The sequence below is a fragment of the Anarhichas minor genome, unplaced genomic scaffold (genome assembly GCF_050575085.1).
Source record: "Anarhichas minor isolate MPS153535 unplaced genomic scaffold, ASM5057508v1 ptg000043l, whole genome shotgun sequence".
In the NCBI taxonomy this organism is placed as follows: Eukaryota; Metazoa; Chordata; class Actinopteri; order Perciformes; family Anarhichadidae; genus Anarhichas; species Anarhichas minor.
In genome coordinates, this window is record NW_027466489.1 from 520,886 (window position 1) to 541,844 (window position 20,959).

At 41.1% G+C, this 20,959-nt stretch overlaps 2 protein-coding genes across 3 annotated transcripts; one reads left to right on the top strand and one right to left on the bottom strand.

Moving 5' to 3' along the window:
- Nucleotides 1–1,733: 1,733 nt before the first annotated feature.
- Nucleotides 1,734–14,399, top strand: LOC142970561 (transmembrane protein 198-like). 2 transcript variants are annotated; one of them, XM_076110878.1, is made up of 5 exons: nt 1,734–2,226; nt 10,665–10,905; nt 11,334–11,909; nt 13,100–13,248; nt 13,400–14,399. In XM_076110878.1, the coding sequence occupies exons 2-5, from the start codon at nt 10,752–10,754 to the stop codon at nt 13,547–13,549; spliced, it is 1,029 nt and encodes a 342-aa protein (XP_075966993.1). In that variant the 5' UTR covers nt 1,734–2,226; nt 10,665–10,751; the 3' UTR covers nt 13,550–14,399. The 2 variants fall into 2 exon arrangements, with proteins under 2 accessions (XP_075966993.1, XP_075966994.1); XM_076110879.1 differs by having other exon boundaries at nt 13,100–13,177; nt 13,400–13,603.
- A 341-nt stretch (nt 14,400–14,740) lies between these two features.
- mmp19 (matrix metallopeptidase 19) lies at nt 14,741–18,608 on the bottom strand. The gene is made up of 9 exons (XM_076110877.1): nt 18,370–18,608; nt 18,156–18,241; nt 17,911–18,041; nt 16,708–16,920; nt 16,373–16,618; nt 16,084–16,209; nt 15,772–15,936; nt 15,560–15,687; nt 14,741–15,458 (listed from the first exon to the last, which is right to left on the bottom strand). Exons 1-9 carry the CDS (start codon nt 18,460–18,462, stop codon nt 15,228–15,230), a joined length of 1,419 nt encoding a protein of 472 aa, XP_075966992.1. The 5' UTR covers nt 18,463–18,608; the 3' UTR covers nt 14,741–15,227.
- Nucleotides 18,609–20,959: the final 2,351 nt, after the last annotated feature.

Here is a 20,959-nt window from a genome sequence, read left to right on the forward strand (position 1 = left end):
TAACACTTACGATATATAGGTAGAAAATAGGCATATTAAAAGGTATTTCAAGCATACCCTCAAAAACTCAGCCACAGTCAGTATTAATGTTGCTGCTTATCCACAAATGGATCATTAATTGTTAAGTCCTGTAACGGTTGCAGAAGCTCTATGTAGGGAGTCTCCTGCTTGGCTTACCTTGGGCCACAGTCTAATTTAGGGAAATGTACATGTGAGGGATGGAGGAAAAACAACCTCATTTGTTCGTCGCGTTTTTTCCACAACTCGCTCGGATTGAACAGAGATTCATGTCTCCACACAACGCCACACACGCAGCCTTTAGCCATCTGTTTTCATGAGTCGGGTTCATAGAGGGACATTTCTTTGTGGAACCGACACACCATGTCAAAGTAATAATCTCTAATCTTAACGATCTGCTAATCAAGTCAAACCTGACTGATCAGATCATAGAATTATCTCCATTTGTAAATGTAGACTGTGAACGCCCTGCAAATGGTAAACAAGGAACACCTGTGGGTATAGTTGTTCAAATGTTAGTGTGGTGGCCATGCAGTCTATGGTCGTGGCTATAAAAATACAACTCCCTGGCTCAAACACGTGCAAGTACCTCCTCCGGTTGACCCTGTGGTGCAAGTGAAGTGCTCCTACAGTCTCAGCCTCACAGCTGTAGCTCATTCCTTCTGAATGTACCAACACAATCCATTCCATAGGGTCTTATGTCAACAGTTGTTACTCTAAACACAGCAAATACCCAACCATCCTCAGTGTGTAACTATATGAATACAAAAGATGAAAATAATGAGTTGGCCTCTAATACATACTTGTCTGTATAGTTCATGTCTTTACCACTTTCTAAAAAAGACATCCTTTAAAAAGGATTTAAAATTTGTATTTTACTAATAAATGATGGATCAGATATAAGCCATCTATGAGGATAGCTTTGGAGTTGTCAGGCAGTAAAAAGTGATTTAATAGTCCTGTCATTAAAGCTGATGAGTGTCATCAAGTCTTATAAATGTTAATATGGGATGATTACTGATAAGGGACAAATGTTTCTCACTTTCTGATAGCCAACAGCAAACATTAGGAAGTCACTAACAAAAGTTAATAATGAGTTTTAATTGTCTGTTTTTGTTTTTAGTATGTGTATACCCAAGAGTCCATGGAAAGCTGTATTGATGCTGAGTGGATTAACCTGGTGAAATTAAGTAAATTTAGTGGAATCACTCTGTAAACAAACACAACCTGGCAACCCAAAATGTTTTCATGTTGGTTTTTGCCCTATAACACATTAATAGTTATTGTTAAAGCCATTAATTACAATTATGAACCCTTTACAAATAGTGCTTTATAAAAAAGTGACACTGTTATAGCTAGCACTTTCAGCTAATCCTTAATTAAAGACAAACAGCTGTAGTTTAGCCAGTGTGGGCAAAGATTACTTTGTTGTCATATGGGGAGTGTGGGGGGGGGGGGGGGATAAAACACAAGGTTAACAGTTTGGTGTAGATGTACTTCTGTGACTCCTATCAGTTCATTATTATGTATTCTGATAAACCCCCGTTAATTGAGTGAGCTAATCACAGGAGCTCAGGTAAAGCTGGCTCATCAAAGCTCGGGCCTCGTCTGTGGCCCCCCCCCCCCCCCCCCCTCACCCCTCACCCGTCACCCGTCACCCGTCACCCCTCCCCGCCCCCCGGGCTCTTCCAACGGCCCAACTGACGACGCAGGATGGAGATAGAAAGGGGGATTGCCTTGGAGCGAACAAGTTTTTCTCCTTTTGTTTTTTTTGTAAGTGCCGTTTAGTTCAGCGGGGAGAGGGGAGGCGTGTGAGGGAGGATCGGTAAGATTTTCCAGAGAAGACGGGTCGGACTTGTAGTAGTTTGGTTGTTGAGTCACAGACGGGAACTCCAACGGTTAATTTGGATACAAAGTTGTGTGACTGACTGAGGCACCGCGGAGAATGTAAACTAACCAAACCGTCCTCAGATCAGATCTACTGCGGTCACAGCTAGGTTGGCGTTTTTTGAAACATTTCCATGAGGCAGGGATAGGAACAAAAAAAAAAACGATGCCGTTGTTCTCGGTTTAGTGCAGCCCGTGAGTTTAAAAAGAGCCTGCGGAGAAGTTGAGAGAAAACCGGTTTTCCCTGGTACCCTGCCGCCGCTTTTGTGTTGGTGAATGGTGCGGTGTTTTCCTGTTTGACAGGGCCAACAAGACTCATCGGTAAGTTTTTAAAATCACTTTCATTAAAAAAAATATGATTATTTTGTGTTGCAGATGTCTAATTACTCAATTAGACGACTCTTCGTTTTTAAACCCCGGTGATTGGCTGTCTGTTTCTTTAGCTCTCTGCTAGTGGGACGTTTGAATCCAGTTAACTCCGGTGTAATCTTGGAAACAATAGCCGCTCACTGTACTTCATTACCGATGATGAACGATAATAGCTGAGTGATGGCCCCCCAGATCCCTGATCAGCTCATTATGTTTGTAATAACATGTAGCGAAGCTGGCTGCTAACCCTTTTTAAAACATTTCTACACTTGAGGCTCATAATGCTATTTATCCTTCATCCAGACATAATGATCCAGCATAATAAAGGCTTTATCGGTGTGCACTGAACCTTACATTTAGACCAAAATCCTCAACTAACTTAAAACCCAGAGTTGTCAGTCAGTACTGATTAAAGCACAGTACTGACTGACAACTCTGGGTTTTAACTTAGTTCTGTGGTAGTTGTGCTGGTGGAAGATGGGAAGTCGCTTGCAGCTCTAAACAAAAATGAATAATCAATACATCATTTATTTACATCTAGTTATACGTTATGTATAACAACAGATTGTTTGACAAGTCTGAACAAGTCTGAACTTGTATTTCTTTATAACGCCCATAGTGCCTATATGTATATGTATATGTATATGTATATGTATATGTATATGTATATATATATGTATATGTATATGTATATGTATATAGCTATATAGGGACATCCTTCCTCTTGGGAGGCGAACATGTCATGTGCCTTCTGGCCCACATAGCGTGCAAGAAGCCCTGTGGTTCTGCTGTGTGATCCAGGGTGGGAGTGCCCGTGGGGTTTTTGGGCTGTGTGATGATAGCCTACAGGTCCTGTCTTTACTGGGGAGTGCAGTCTGTAGTTGCACCCCCCCCCCCCCCCCCCCCATCATCTACTCGACCTACTCTGTCAGCCTGCACCAGATGGTTTTGTCCCTTTGAAAAAAGGCAGAGAGGAAGCCCTTCCCTGCTTTGAGGAAAGAGAGAAGGCAGGAAAGGAGGCATGAAGAGCAGGGTTAGACTGCACATGTTGTTCTGCATGGTGCCTTTTAATTAGCACGGACACAGTGGTGTCATTTTTTGTCTAGTATTTGGTATAAAAATCTGTTAACAGCATGCTCATGTCTCTTATCCTCAGCGATTAAAAACACATCAACGGTATTGAAACGTTGCTTTTCAGGAGAGCGTTGTTGGGGAGAGAGTGTGCACAGTGAGAACAGCTGACCCGCACAGCAAAGCAGGAATTCCCTTTTTATGAGAACAAACTTTAATTTGAAGTTTGGATAATGTGTTTGGATATGCTTTCTTCTTTAAACACAAGCAGTCTTTCCCCCCCTTAAGACAACAGGGCCATAGGAGAAGGCTTATTCTTCTTATTAAGGAATTGGCTTGCTGGCCCTCACTGTATCTTCCGTTCCAAACTGTAGATAGCTGCATTGGTAAACTCTTATGTTTTGTAATATAAAGTAAAAATAAAGTAAACAATTCATACTTTTTAGTGTACATTATGAAATAAATGTATTTGGCTAAAGCTGTCTGAGAGCCCATATTAGAAATTTGGGGAACTTCTAGTTTTACTTTTAGCTGTTTTGCCAGCTGAAAAAGATGAACTTTTTGCTTTCTATGTTTCCCAGTACTTTAAAACACAAGTATTGCTCAACAACAGGTCAATAATAATTATTTAGGTGCGTCTACCTCACAAGTCTTCAGAATTGTTGGGTTAGCACTCCAGCTGTGTCAGGCCACATGTTCAAGCCTCCTGCATCCGTCTTTATGCTGCACATGGGAATATATATGAGGAATGACTCCAAGCTTGTCATGGTAAATAAGAGCTCATTAAGGAAGAGCTGTGCTGTATAAGACAAAAACTCATTGCTGTGGTTAATCTTATATGGAGACTGCTGTGCTTTCCCTTTTTGGAAAGTGCATCAATTATTTTTTTTATGTCCTTGTTGTTATTAATGTGGTAAAAGATAGCTAATTCAATATATTTTTAAATGACCCAACCAAAGGTGTAATTGCTAATATCAGCAAATGCAATCAATGCTGTTTCTCTGTGTTAATATACTAAAGAGGCCTAACTGAACATGGCTGAGCAGCAGTTTGTTGTTAGACTTATTGACGAGGGATTCCTGGGTGCAAGAAAAGAGCCATTGTCACATGGAAACCACATACAAACTGATACCAGTTATTTTGAAACATCCACCCATGTGCTACTTATAGCACTTAAACATTGGTTATAGTTAAGACATGAGCGGGTCATGGAATTGGCTTGGAAAATGAAGGACGCACATGATATTTTAGGCTCGCGAGATCGCTGTAGGAGGTACAATTATTGTCGAGTGGAATTTGACAAAGAGGGTTAAATGGCTGCTCTAAATGATAGAGCTGCAGACATATATAGGCACTGCATGGAGGTCTGGGCCGCTGACTCCCCTTTCTGCCCCTAGCAAACCTATCTACACTGTATCATAACTCAATAAGCGGCCTATTTGATTTACTTTGGCAGTCTGCTTCAGCAGATTTGTTTCTTGCAAACAAACTCCCTTTGAAAAGAGATAAAAACACATGTGTGATAAGAGCCAAACAAAGTTTCAATAGACGCCATAATAATATCATTATAAGCTCGACTTCATACAGAACACAACTTGAACTGGTAAAGCGTTGGTGTCTTGCTCAGGGACACTGGTGCTCTACACTAACCTAGTGTTCATCAGAAGCATATATTATCTCATACACAGTGCCACACTGTCATGCTTTCACTAACATATGGACATCAGACTCCGCCGCACCGCCTACTAAATGCTGCTCTCTACCACAAACCCTAATAGAGTGTTGTGGAACTGCCCCTCCTTGCTGCACACACTGTACGCTCCTTCCTCTGCTGCTGGATCACAACTTACTGCAGCACAGAGTGTTTAATTGGTGTATGGATATTAGTCCTATGTTAATGACCATGTGTATTTCTGATGTACAGTATACATTCATGCAACCATCGACATGTGACTCTTCAAAAGGCTACTTATTGTGTTCCTGATCTCTATAAGTAGCTCTCTGCATTTTTATGTTGAAAGGCCTCTATTGTTTAGACGAAAGTCAGGCATGAGGCTGAGAGATTATGAGGGAAAAATAAGTTAGATACTAATGAAATACTGCCACAAGTGACCGTTATTGTGGTCCATGGCCAGAAGCCAAACTATTTGGCAGTGAGAATTATGAACACGATCTTTATTTGGAAATAGGAGACTTCAGTTTTAAAGTCGTACAACTGCCAGTGGGGATTGTGACTGACATGTTGTCACTTGGGCTGCTGCCAACTGTGTCTCTATGAAGCTATTAAGTGCATTCAAATATTGCAAAATGGTGTGAATTTCCAAGACTCTGGGCGGTGATCAAGATGTTGGAATTCTAAAATAGAGTTGGTTGGTTGAACTGAGTCAGCTTTGGGAGGCAATTCATTTTGCATCAAATTCACAATTTTGGAAACTGTAGTCACAAATATGTGGATTGTGAGGAGTAAAGTAGAAACATATTTTGTTGGCTCAAGTTGAGGTACCAAATATCCATCGCAATACTCTAGTGTTATAGCTTGTATTTATTTATTTGTGTGTGTGTTTGAGTTATGAAGTTTATAGCTGTAATGAAGTGTGAGTGGGGAAGGATACATCTGAACAGGAATGTGACAGTAGAGGCTTGTGGCACTGGCAGGTGTTGATATGTCGATATAAAGTCTGCATAGATGTCTTCATTTTTGCACATTCGTGATCAGTCCATCATTTTGGTTTGGATATGGCTGCATGGAGCTCAGACTGAGCGTATATCAACATGAAATTACAAAACCTCTTGAGCATGAGACGTCTGGAAAATAATTGAAACTAACTATCATGTGGTGCTTTGTTCATTATACAAGTCGTTACAGCACACCAAGCACAAACTCTGTGCTGAAATAGTTTCAATCACGTAAGCAGAGATACAATGGCAAGTGTTATGTGTAGATTAGCCTGCGAGCCAGACAGATTACACGCTTGTTTTCATCATATTGCAAGGTTTCTGTTTCCTAAGACGACCAAATTGCTCCAGTTGTTTGTATTGACAATGCTACCTTTCATAGCAGTGCAGATCCCTAGGTAGCTGCGTTGTGTTTCCCAGATTCCCATTTGAAATCAGGCAGTGATGTTGTTGAGGTGAAGTGATGTTTCAGTGTTGGTGATCCAACGTCTTGTTCCTATCTGCACTGTGTCACAGACACAAGGGTCAGTTCCTGCTGAAAGCTGATGTTACACTTCCTCATCTGGTCCTGAGCTTCCTGCTGTGGAGAGACAGGAAGCTCAATAGTGGCCGACATGATGTCTTGCTCAATATGACTCTGAGTGAAAGCAGATGTTATTGGGATGACGAGCATACATTTATCCACGTTATCCAGTTTTATGCTTAGCACAATATGGCATGAGCCCCACCGGGACAGTTAGCTTTATTCCTATGGTTCCTGTTGTCTAGACCCGATCAGTCTTTCAGCTGGTTGGGGTTTTCGGCTGAAGGTGCCATAATTTATGGCTGCAACTGCAGAGTGCAGACAAGGGTGCATCTCACACCCTTGGTGGAGTCTTCCAAGTGAAATTGTCAGACAGCCAGGTCATAAAACTACAGGTTTTTTAGCTTCTCAGCTGTGGTCGTCAAATTGGAGGAGCACTTGCAGAATCCTAGGGTGTGATCACACACCCCTTGATTAAACACACCCAAATTAGCTATGTGGGGAACTTGTAGTCGGCCCTGCCTGTTCCTCAGCAGCTGAGCACTCAAATCTGTGCTGCTCAGCCCCCTGCAGTGTTTGTTCAGGGGGTGTATACTCTTGGGCTGATTTTATTTTTTTCCAAGAGCAACATAATATTCCAATAGCTCATCCGAAGCTGATGCGTACTGTGTGTCAATGCACTGTTCCCACTGCTATACTGTAAGTGATACTTCTGGAGGCCATTATGTGCTTTTTTTCTAGTCTTTCCATTGGAGTCCAAGTAAATGCAGAGTTGACACTTTTCAAACCTCTACTGGTCAAGCTAATCCATGCTGGAAATCAAATACTCGCCAAACTTTTTAGCCCCGATCGACCGGTGAGCCGATCCATCACCTATTCAATTAATTTCCATATTTGTTGTGTACCGACATTAATGATCCCAAGAGGATAAATCCGTCTGACTTTGGTAATTCTCTGACTTTTAGTGCCATCATGAAGTTTTTATGGATTGTCATGAAATTCACTACTGGTATTAAAGGTCCCTCAAGGATAACTTTGTTGATCCTCTGACTTTTCATCTAACACTATCACTTGATCTAACTTTGAATATTGTCCAATCCTTTGCTTTATGACCAACAACCTTAAAAAGACGAATGATATTCCCACCCGCCTGAGCTGTACTTTGTGTTTAGCTCTAATTAGGAAATTTCCGCATTCCAAGAGGTTAAACTTAGATGGTGAACCTGGTAAATATTGCTTCAGCATGTTAGCATTATCACTGTGAGCATGTCAGCATGCTGATGCTAGCATGGCTAAGTTAGTAGTAGCCTCACAGAGCTGCTAGCATGGCTGTAGACTCTTAGTCTTGTTGACTTGTATTGTATTTGTTGCCAGGCAACTTTAGCTTGTAGAAAATTCAGCTAGGAGGAAGCATTTGGGAGGTTTAGGGGGCTCCAGTGAGCTCACTCATTAAGACAGATAGCTCTGTTTCTAGTTAGGTACCCCTCCCTTCATCACTCACCAGCCCTCTGAAAGGCAAATACTTGGCACCCATCTTACAGCAAACACACAGGATCTACCAGTCTCCTTGGTGCTCTCAACCATCTTCATGCCGTCTGCATGGTTTCCTCTGAGTGCCACTAGAGGTCACAGCATGGGCCTCAGAGTCTTTGTTTTGCCCCATAATGGCTCTATTCTCCCACAGCAGCAAGAACTTCCAAGCCTGCTAGACATAGGACACCATTGTGCATCATGGAGGGGTAATATGAGCAAAGGCGTGCAGAGACATGGATGTGCGTGTTGAGTAAATTACTGTTAAAATGGTGTTGAAATATTAAATAGTTCACACATAGTGCACCCATTACTGGTAAACCCCCCAAAAAAGGGTTTTACCATTTGCAATATATTTAACAATAACCAACTATGATATGTGGTAAAAGGGAGGAGACTGGACTAGTATTTTCTATTAGCACTGATGACTTATTATCATGATTTAACTCAATGTAATAAGCCGACCACCAAAAATAAATTCAGAGTCCGGGCTCGCTCAGAGGAAGTTGTGGGAAAATCTTGTGAGTGTCCACTAAGACCTTGATGAAGGCCACAAGCCAAAACGTGTTGGTCTTACAATAAAGTTGTTCAATATAAACTACAATTGTTGCTTGTCTTCAAACTTTGACTTCAGACTGTGCTGTAACCCACCGCTCTGCTTCTATAGTGTTCCATTACAGCAATTACTGTGAAAGAAGGAAACTACTGTGTAATGTGATGTGTTACTATTTTATCCACCTCAAAAATGTTGTAAAAAAAAAAGCTGTATTCAAATTTGACATGCTGCATGTTGATTACAAGAGACATTAAATGACTCTTTTTGTGATAAATAATCATTCTTGAAGATAAAACTACAGAATAATTATATTAGCTTGAAATGTACCCTTTTTCACTTAAGTGGTGTAGATTAAGTTACTTAGCCAATCTATCACAAAACATACACTACACATTTGGATTTTACCTGGGTGTCTTAAAACCCTTATAGATAAGGTAGGAATATGAGAACTTCACATAGAAATCCCCACAGACAGCTGTCATATTCAAACCCTTCTTCCTTCAAGATGACGGACAGTGATAGCCAATGAGCTGTCGTGCTGCCCAGCATGTGTGTAGTTTTATATGATCCTACAAAAGAGTTTGGTTCTTTCTTTTAATTTGGCTTGGGTTGATGTGAAGATTATAGTCTTTATTGTATACAGAGATATTTCCAGCAGTGCTTGTTTTGATTTCAAAAGTTAGAGAAGAGGATAGTTACCGAAAAAATGAGAGTGACTAAAGAAGAAAAGACTATGTAAAGTAATTCATAGGCAGGACATACAAATGACCCTGTGTCTGAGAAAAAGGCAAAACAAATTAGGCATATTTCAGTGTAAAAGATGAATTAGATTTAAGATGGGGGAAGTTCCAGTTAAAGCAGCGGAAGTGGATAGACAAGGCTGAAAGGCGAAAGATCTGGCAAATAGTAAGGAATAAAGGCAGGAGTCCTGTTCCTGACTGTTTGTCTCAAGTAGAAAACGTGAGCGAGCTGTAATCGGATCTCAGCTGTGATGAGATCATACAGGAGGCCTGCCAGCAGCCTCAGAAAGAGCAGTCCACCCATAAGCCTTTAGCCCCACTGCAGCCCTCTGTGGCTCTCTACAGGCCTGCCAGCTGAAATATCATATATCAATTTTCAAGAGTACTAGTTGTTCCTTGAAATTTCAGAGGTGAAATGAGAAAGAACTACTCAAACATGTTTTAAAGCACTGGTCTGCACACAATTTGATAGGAAAACGTGGGCTTCATGCCATTAATGTATAAGCTTGTAGCTGTCAAGTGAAAACCCCGTATCACCAAATCTGATGATGTTTAGTGAATCTTTTGGAACCGACGGATTACATGTTTCATTATGAATTGAGAAAAATTTCCTACTTCTTATACTAAATAAACCGTTTCACAGAGCTGAAAACACGGTTGTTCCAAAAAAAATGAAAAGTCAACAATTTGGAAATACATGATTTTCACAGGAGGGTAACATCTTCTGCTCTGCATTGACATAGATACTGTGTCCACTAGTTGTTATCATTAATACATGTATCAAATAACTGTATGTGTGTCTATGTTTAATAAGCAAGGGTGCCACGTAGGACAAAATCATTCAATTCAGCATGAAACCAAAGTTGCCAAATTCCTTACAAAACACATTGCTCGACGGCTCTTTCTGTTTAATTCTAAAAAGAACAGTTAAAGTTAGATTTTTTTTAAATTGTGTTAAAATCTGATAAAGTAAATCCAATTACTCTTCTCAGATGACCCACCACTTAAAACTGTCAGAGTTCATGACCCTAATGCTTGAGGGGGAACAGAGATAAGGACCGGGGGTCCGGCGCATGGATTATAGTGAGTGAATGAGTTGCTTGTGTGATTGCTCGTAGAGGATTGTAGAGTTGCATAGCTTTGTGTGTTGAGTCTATGACAGCTGCACATACAGTGAAGCTACGAAGAAGTCACAGTTGACCTGAAGATTTCACACTTCACATTTACGCCTGGAGTACTTTAGTTTTTCTCTTTATTCTGTCCTAATCCATCAACATTTCCTCTCCTCTTACAGCCACCAGACCTGCTCAGATGGGGTTGAGATAACGCCACCAGAAGTTCCACCCTTGTGCCGAACTCGAGCCTCCCGCATTCACCCAGAATGGCAGATCCCACCGGGCTGAGCTCCGAAGGGGCCGGGTCAGGTACAGCCGAGGTCGACGCCTGCAGTTTGGAGATAGAGAGGAAGTATGATGTCATCCCCGCCGTCATCTGCTCCATGTGTTGCCTGTTTGGCATCATCTACTGCTTCTTTGGTGAGGATCCCTGCCGGCTCACAGACCTTGAAATCAATGAAAGCTAAAACTGAATGTTTTTTGAATTACTTAACTAGAGTTGCTCAGATATTGATACCAGTATTGGAAATGCCTCAGATATAGCGTAAAATACTGGATTGGGTATCGGCGAGTATGTGATATTGGGTTGTTATATCACTTGCATATTGCGCATGTGCAACTCTCAACAATCATTGGAAACACTTGTAATTTGCTCCATAGTGCAGCCTTTAAATATATCAAATCAAGTTGGCTAAACCTGCACTTTTACTTGATTTGACACAAAAACACTCTGGTTGTAGCTGTTGACAAAGTTACTTTGCGGAGCTTATACCTTGTGTACATTATATTCATATAAAAAGGATAGCTGTGTTCCTCACTGTAGATCTCTCCTGTCTCTCCTCTTCTAGGTTACCGCTGTTTCAAGGCTGTCATGTTCCTGTCCGGTCTGATGTTTGGCTCCGTCATCATTTTCTTGCTGTGTCACAAGGAGCATGTGCTGGACACCCAGCTGAGCGTGGAGGCCAGTGCGGGTATCGGCCTCGGTATCGGCCTGCTGTGCGGTCTGGTCACTATGCTGGTGCGAAGCGTCGGCCTCTTCATGACCGGCCTGCTGCTGGGCCTCCTCCTGGCTGTTGCCGCCCTACTGGTCACTCAGCAGTTCTACACTCCAACCACAGTCTGGGTCCCACTGGGTTCACTTCTGGGAGCGGGCATGCTGTTTGCTGTGCTGACACTGCAGTGGCAAAAGCTCTTCACCATGCTCTCCACGGCTGTGTTCGGGGCAGCTATCATGACAGTGTGTGCTGATTACTTTGTGGAGATGCTGGTTTTGGCCACGCATGTGTATGAATGCTTGCGCCTCACACCCGGGCCACCTCTCTGCTGGTACAGCTGGGTCATTCTGGGCATCTGGCCTGCCCTCAGCCTCATAGGAGTACTGGTCCAGTGGAAACTGACGGATGACAGCTTCTCACACACTGAGGGTAAGGAGGAAATATCATGACCCTTTGAGGTCTGTTGTAGGGGGGATTTAGGGACCGTATTCATCCAACTTCTAAGAATTCAGGCGTTGCGGCGATTAGCACCTGGGTTGTGCAGCGGTGTGGGAGTGTCACTTAAATGGCCAATTTGTGACATCAATTGTTTTCAAGCCTGACAGCGTTGCTTCTGCTGCTTTGTTGCTGCCAGCCATTCAAAATGGCCAGAATGTTTCATTTCATTATCAATGTAATTTATAGACGGGTCGGGTTGGTTACCGACATAGAGACCGCACACTGAGGAGAGTCCGCCTTGATTAACAGTTGCACCGGGAAAAGGGGGCTCCGTCTCTCCCCACAGAGAGAGAGGCAGCAAGTACTAAGTTCACAGCTTTGGGAAGCGAAGTCTGGGTTAGGGGTGATGTAAAGCTGACACAGCCTGAACCGCCAGCCACATGATTTTTTATGGCATACTATACTATACTATGACTTTTTTGACATTTTTATGATATATATATATATATATGATCTATTCTATTCTATACTTTTTTTTTTACTCTTTTACGACATACAAAGCTGTTTTTTTGTTGACATTTTTAAGACATAATACTTTTACATCTTTACTGACATTCTATACAATTACTTTTTCATCCCTTTTTAAGACATTTTATGTTTTTTTAATGGCATTTTTATGATATTCTGTACTATGCCTTTTTTGACATACTATATTATGACTTTTTTTAATGACTTTTATGGCATTCTATACCATCACTTTTTTTCACATACTGTACCATCACTTTTTATGTCTTCGCGCCATCAAAAGCATGGTATTTAGTTTGCAAGTTGTTCCTCTATCTTACCTTGATGGAAATTTTTCTAAATTTGACACAAAGGTCGACTTGGACTGAAGGATGAACCGATTAGATTTTAGGTTGTCAAAGGTCAAGGTAGCTGTGACCACACAGCCGTCCCATTTTTGTGGTGGAATTTAATTTCATCTGGCACAAAAATCTACTTTGACTCAGGGATGAACTGGTTAGTAATGGTGGTAAAAGGTTATGGTCAATGTAACCTCAAAACACCGTTTTGGCCATAACTCAAGAATTCATATGCTGAGTATGACAATTTCATTAAAATGTCTAATGTCTAATTCTAGCTTAATGAAGCTGCCTTTGAATTTTCTCTTCTCCTTGTAGTCGTTATCAGTCGGAGACAGAAGAGAGTCCAGCTGATGCGAATTCGAGAGAAGGACGCCAAGAAGCGACAGCAGGCAGGTGGGCAGGAAGGCACGTACCGCCGTAAACCCACCCCAGTGAAACGTTACGCTGGGGATCTACTGGCACCGGTCAGTGTCACCCAACATGGCGTGTGCTGTAGATGCTGATTATTGTGTTTTTATGGCATCAGTTATACCAGTGAGCCTAACAAATCCTTGTCAAGTTTACGCCCCCGTTTTTGTGTACTTGACTCATCTCTCCATGTCTTGTTCTTCTTAGAGCTACCTGCAAAGTCTGCGGGACAGACAGATGGGCACAGGCACTTCCCTTAGCAGCCTGGGCACTGCCAACCACACCATGATCGACTTGGACTATGACACCGGGTCCACCGCGCCCCTTACAGCTACAACCCCAGTCGTCAGGGTCTGAGCAAAAGGGACTACCTAGAGCTCTCTGGTTGTCCAACTTTGTCTTCCTAACATAGAGTAGAAGCAACAAACTGATACCCTCAGCTAAAGGTTTATTGTGCCCTTAAATTGGTTTGGAGAAAGAGGATTGTTTGGTAAAAGAGAATGCTGCTTTTTGGGGAGGGGTGTCACCTGTTTGGTGAAAGCTATAATATAACCACTACAACTACTGTTTTTCTCAGAGAAACACTTAAAAACAGATACTAACAAAGTAAGGTCCTCCATTTTTTTCATGATGTATTAAATACATAAATAGCAAGTACGAGCCTCAAAAACTGTTCTGTTATGGTGGTGAAGTGACAAAGCAATTTGTTTTACATTACATGTACTGTACTTAAAAAGTTAGCCATTGCCATGAAGTGTTGTTATTACCTGTCGTACCTGTTTAACTGTGTGCTCGTAGGATTTGTGAAAGTTTCTCGTTAAAATGACTGTGTATTTGTTTAAATGGAGTTTGGTTTGGTAAGAGAGTAAAATATGACGGGTGGATACAAGTATGACAAAGTGAAGCAAAAAATAAACGGTGCAAAAAGAAATACTTTGTATATCCCGTCAGAATAGAGTAGGTGAAGAATTTAGACTGTTGTGTATGCTTGTGGAGTGAACTTTTTATGAGTTAATTTATATATTGACCAAGTACATGATAGGGTTAAAAAAGGACAAAAAAAACAAAGCATGTTTGTTGTTAATGTGTAGATTTTTAAAGAATTATCCATTGTGATGTTTGAATTTTGCAGGGACAATGCACTTGTTTCCTGAATCTGTACATACCTGTTGATAGAAATTGCAAAGATAAATAAATGTGTTTCATACAAAAACAGTTTTCACTCCTTGATTGAGTCAGATTAATTACACTGCTGGTCTCTTGTGGCTCTTAGCAACACTGGCAGCAATCCTCACCAGGCTTTTCATGGGCAATAAATAGGTCATGGGGAGGATTTCCTACTCGGTAACTGGTTGGGGTTGTCATGGCGCCTCCAAAGTTTGTTTTTTTGCAGACAACACAATGCAGGACAGACTGGCATTTCATCATAATGAACGTTAAATTTAATTGTTTCATTATAGAAAATCTTACATTTGAACTTGAAAAAACCTGGACACATATCTATGACACATGATTTCTCACAGACCAGCGTGAGTCATGAGATAATAGAAGTGTTTAGTAACATTTTATTGTTTAAAAACACTGAACAAACTTTTAAAAGAGTTGCATGATTGGTTAAAAACAGAATGTCTGAACAGGAAGTGCGCACACCCATCATATTTCATCTTACTGAAAGTATTAACACACATAACCCAACACATATGTTTGAGAGAAAAACAGAAGGCCTCCCTTGATTTCTCCCTGAGATCATACAAAAGCTTACATAATCCTCAAAGTCACAAAAACACACATATGTGCTCAACGAGTAAGCCTCACAAAAACCTGCCTGCCGCAGAGGGAATGAGTAGTTTGGTTAAAATCAGATCCAGTGAAATAAAATCAATTCCCACACTATTTCTGTTCTTTTTTTTTTTTCATGGTAGATAAAATTTACAATCACTGCTGTTGAGGTTGCCTGGTTGTCAATGCCTCTGGAGTGGAACCAGCACCCCTGCCGTGGACCTCTTGATCCATGCTGCCCCCTGATGGTTGGCCCCTAGCATTGCATCCAGCGCTCCCTCTTGCTCAGTGGGTATCCTCTGTCGACCCTCAGCAGCTTATTCACACGCCAGTACTCATCTCCCTTAAAGAAGAAGATGTTGCCGTTGGTCCAGGTGAAGGCTGCATCCGGACTGGACGGCACTCCAGTGAAGAGCATAGAGAGCGGTTTGGGGTAGAGACTTAAGTCCGTGTACTTCAACTCATCCCACTGCCAGTGTTCTGAACCCTACACAGACAGACAGTAAAGAGATAACAACTAAATATGTCTGCAAGAAGAATATCTGAGGACGCACTGACATATTTAAATGCCGCCACATGTTTTGATACCTTGATAAAGACCAACTTCTTGTTAATCTCCAGGTAAAGGGCTGCATCAATATTAGGAGGGATTCGTTTGACCTCTTTGGGGTAGCCGTAGTCCAGCACGAACATGGTATACCTCCACACTTTATTGCCTGGGACCAGAAACAGTATAAATAGTCACACACTCACAGCTGGAGAACAGAAGAGCGCATGACAGAAGTATTGGACAACTGTACCTTTAAAAAAGTATGTCTTCTTGGTTCTTTGAGAGTACACGACAGCATTCAGGTTTCCAGGCAGGGCCCTCCACAGACTGCCAATCTTTATCGGTGTGTTGTGTCCCAGATCAGAGATCGTCCAGACGTAATCACCGCTGAAAGCAAAGGTTTTCCTCCATGGACCTGATTAAACAAACAGAGACGTACTCTGTGACACATTTTGTGATCCTGCTGTCGGACTAGAAAAGTGTTCAGGTAAAGTCAGGCTACAATGCACACAGGTGGGACTTCTACTGTAAATACTCTAGCAACAGCTAATCTGTAATTTACCTAACATGATGGCATCCAGTGTGGCAGTGCAGGGGTCAGGGAGGTTCTCAGTATCATTCCTGCTTTCTGTGGGAAACAGACTGCCTGGAGGTGTCGGACTGGCTAAAGTGCTGGTGATGCGTTTACCTATAAAACAAAGAAAGTTTTAGGATGTATGCTTTCCTTACTTTGACATAAAACACAGTGACTCAAAGTCATGCAATCACATGAAGTGTCAGGTTGAGTCACAGGTACTGATACAAAATTGACAGCTCTGATCTAGTCCAGTGGGCCTTCTTGATGCACTCACCATATAACATCTGGATGCCTCTGATATCATCTGTATGCAGCCTAAAATTGGCACGGTAACCACCGTAGACTGGAGCCATCAGAGCGCTTCTGAACTGAGAGTGGCCCAGGCCGAGGGCGTGGCCAATTTCATGGGCAGCCACAATACGCAGATTAGTACCATAATATGCTCCCTCAGTCCAGAACTCATCCTCATCAAAATGGACAATACCAGATTCTGGTGACTCAGCATGGGCGAGTACATGACCTGCAGGTGGTACAAATAAACAATTTAGGTTTGTGTTTCAGGGGATAGTAGGCCCAATAGGAGCTATATATCTAAATAAAAAAACTGACCACGGCCATCAAATGGGTTGGCGCAGAAGCCGTCTTTCTTATGAAAGGAGATCTTGATGTCTGCTCTGCCATAGTCGACTTCTCGGAAGGTCAAAGCAGCCACATCACTCCAGTACTTGAAGGCAGAGAGGACGGCCATCTTCACCTCTACCTTCTTCATGTCAGGTGTGTAGTTGTAGATGCGGTAGGTCAGACTCCTCTTTCTCCAACGACCTGTAAGAGAAGAATCCTTTTTTATGACATACTATACGATGACATTTTGTTATTCTAATGACATAATAAACCATGAATATTTATGACTTTTTAAAAATGCATACCTGTCATTTTTGTCAACATACTTTACAATACACTTTTCCTGACTTTTTCTGTGTTGACTATAATATGACGCTTTTAACAAGAAATACTATACTATGAAGTTTTTTAATGTATATTTGGACATGCCATACTATGATTTTATTGACGTTTTAATGAGATACTATGGTGTGATATATTATGACTTTTTATAATATATTAATATGACTTATTTGGGACATAATATACTATGAATTTTAGACATTTTAATGACATACTGTACTATGACAATACTATATGACATATTATGCTACATATAATAACATACTATACTCTGCCTTTTAATTACTTTTTTCAACTATGATGTTTTATGACATTTTAATGTCATAGCTACTATACTTTTTGGAACTTTGATGACATACTTTACTATGACTTTTTAGACATTTTAATTACGCACCATATTATTACTTTTTATGATTTTTTCATGGCATAATACACTACAACTTTTAAATAATTTAATGACATACTGTACGATGAATATTTCATGACATACTATAGTATGAGTTTTTATGACATTTTAATATACTGTACAATGACATTTTCATAGCATACCACGTTATGACATTTGATGCACTCTACACTGACCTGTTTATTACATTTGTATGACATTCTATACTATGATATTTTTTACATTTTATTGAAATACTATGCTGACTATTTTGTTTGTCATTATATTGATCCATTATATTTAATGTCATTATGTTGATCCATGACACTTTGTGACAACATGGCCCACAGATGTCAAAGTTAGAGCTACAAATATTTGTAACATTGTTTACACTGGTGCCCAATTTATTGAACCCTGTACTGTTTAAAAAGTTAACAGATCTAAAGCTTATTTTCTCGACTCACCCATCACTCTGTATTTGTGATATTTCTTGTTGAAGGGGTCTTCCATGCCACATCGCGGCTGTCTCATCAGTTCCACAGTAGCTTCATCTAGTTCTCCAGTAGGTGGCAGATCATTCACACCCTGGAAAACCCTGGAGACAAGAAGTGATCTGCAAATTGAGGGCTGCTCGCATCCTCCTTCACTGTATCAGGGATATTAACTTAGCTATGCATGTTTCCCCTGAAATAGCGTTAGTCTATTTTACCTGAGAGCTTCAATGACCTCTTCCAGGTAATGAGGGTCCTGTGGATCAGCAGGGTCATTCAGGTATCCATACTGCCTCAAATAGGCCTGTGTAGCAGAGGCAGACAATAAGGCTCACTGAAAAGAATACTGTTAATATATTAAGCATGCATATATTGCTGTTGACATGAATGAAATTGTGAATGTATGTTTTAAAATGTACGAAGCACCTTTACCTTTGCTTCATGTAATTCTGTCCATTGCACCACAGCACAAATAGCTCCTCTGAGGTTGAGCAGCAGCAGCAGCAGCAGCCATGTGTAGTCCATATTCAAGTTCTCAATAATCCAGGGCTGATGTTCAGAGCCTGAGAAGTGCACAGTCCCACAACAGACTGTTTGTTCTCAGAGTGCTCCAGCAGTTTTTAACTCAGCCCGGCGCATGAGTCAGCCCTGCGGCTGCGATGATCCATCCCTGAAGAATGAGGATTACAAGAGAAGCCAGATGACCTCCAGCCAACATGTCTGCTGTTGAATAGTTCAGCTGTTCAGAGAGGACGCAGAGCTGCAGCAGTGGTCTACACACTCGACCAGTTTAGAGGGTCAAGGTAGTGTTTGACTCTATGAAAAGAGGCCAATCACCCTGAACAACACTATCACGATAACAATCACATATTCTTCCCTCAGGGTCAATGCCCTCTTGTTGATTCCCTGTTGTCACAGCAGTGTCTGTCCTACAGGTACGTATTACGGTTTAATTATGGGCCTCCATTTCCACATTCCTGTTGTCCCCACACCTATCTGAGAGAAATTCACCATTGGACCCATCCATGCAGACATGTAATCAGATATACAAAAGATCTGGTATGCTGTTACATGTTGACAACAACAATATTTCCTTTAAATGTGGTCTGAATTGTTTTACGGCAAGAGTCCAGGTTTCAAATGCAAATTGTCACCTCACCACCAAAATACAAAACACTGGTTTGTCATATTACTCCTAAATTGATTGATGAGTGTTTTAATAGACTAACACCAGACAGCAATGTCTGGGTCCGGATCCGGACCGTGGTCCGCCAGTTGGGGACCCCTGCTCTAGGGGAACCACCAGAGAATGATGACCCAGTCCACATATGTACTATATGGTTCAGTCTTGTTGCTCTTAACAAGCTAATAAAACTAATAAAAGCTAATGAAAGCTAGCTCCCGGATAATGCTGGAACAGTAGCTCTCCCAGCTGCCCAGCCCCAAAGACAGACAAGCAACCAGCTGGCCAGAGTCTCGCATCTAGGAAGCAAAGCACCCAGATATCTGAGGAGTTGACAGAAGTGAAGTGAAAATAGAACCTAAATTCTTCAGGTGGTCAGAAACACTACAAAGATAATCTTGCTCTGCCTGAATGACATCAGTGTTTGTCGGTTTGTTGCTGTTATTCACCCCTAGTGGCCAAAATTTGACGAATAGAGCTTTAAGTGAAATTCTTAATTTAAAAAAAAATTAGAGATGCATATCTATTATTAGTCCTTATTCTGGCATATAATGATCAGAAATATATATTATAGAAAAGATAATCATGTCTCAACAATCATGCTAGTGGGTCCATGCTTTCAATTTGGGTGGTTGTGTATTACATGACCTTTTGGTTTCAAATAGTTAAGTCAAAGAGGAAAGAACTAGGAACTTTTGTTACCAATTCCTGCTTGTTTTGGCTTATTTTAGATCGGTTTTCAGTTGTGTAGAATTGATAAAAACCTTGTTTTAAAGCCTAAGCAAGGAAAAAGCCTACAGAGTTTATAATTATCTAGTTGTGGATGACTGAAGGTTAATATTGTCCTGTGAAATTCTCACAATGCGAAGACTTAAAACTTTATTTGAACATTTGCACGGTAACTTTACCTTTTGGAATAGGACGACAGCAGACTGTCGCGCGTGGAGTCGGTATAAATGTTACAGCAGCATGAGCCGACAAAGCAGCTGGTCTCAAGATGCGAGTGCATGGTTAATGATTGGCATCGTACACTCAGACTTAAACCTGAGGAAACATACTAACACTAAAGGTTTGTCTTTGTATGCCAACAGCAGAATTTCTCTTTCAGATTTTCCAAGCTACTGCAGGTGCTGTTAGGCCCTTTGATTTATCGCAAATTGGCATCAAACTAAGAATGCTTCATACAGACAAATAGGTTTAACTTTTTCTTGTATATACCTTTGATGATTTTCCCGGTCTGCATGCTGCTCATTCCCCACTGTATCACAACTTATCACACAGAGGAATCAAACCAAAGCTTTAGTGCACTGGTTTGCATTTACCACCAATGTGACACAAGTGTCTGTATTTGCTGACCTAAAGAGGAAGTCAGGAAGAGTCAGCTTCATCTGTTTCCTATCTATTGTATTTGTCATTGTTGCGACAGAATCCTTATTACTGACAATGAAAAGAAAGGAACAGAAAGAAGGAACAAGCAAGAAGTGGGAGTACAGTATAGGATTTATTTCAGTTTCAGGTTTCTGAAACATTACACAGCAGCATACTAGTGTTTGGTGCACCACGGGTAAACAGAGCATGTAGAACATTTTGTCCAAATGATCTTGCTTGATACCACATTAATGTCTCATCTGCTACTGACGGGAGTGGATATTTCTCATTTCTTTTAAGTGTTTGTGAGTAGTGCATACTCATAGCAGCGTCAGGAGTCTGAACCAAGAGAATACATAAAATCTCAGTCGGGGTCGACTGCAGAGCCACACAAATGTGTTTTCTTTATCTGCACAACAAATTTCTGCTTACCAAACTTTTTGTCATTTATGACTCAGAGACGGATCAGAA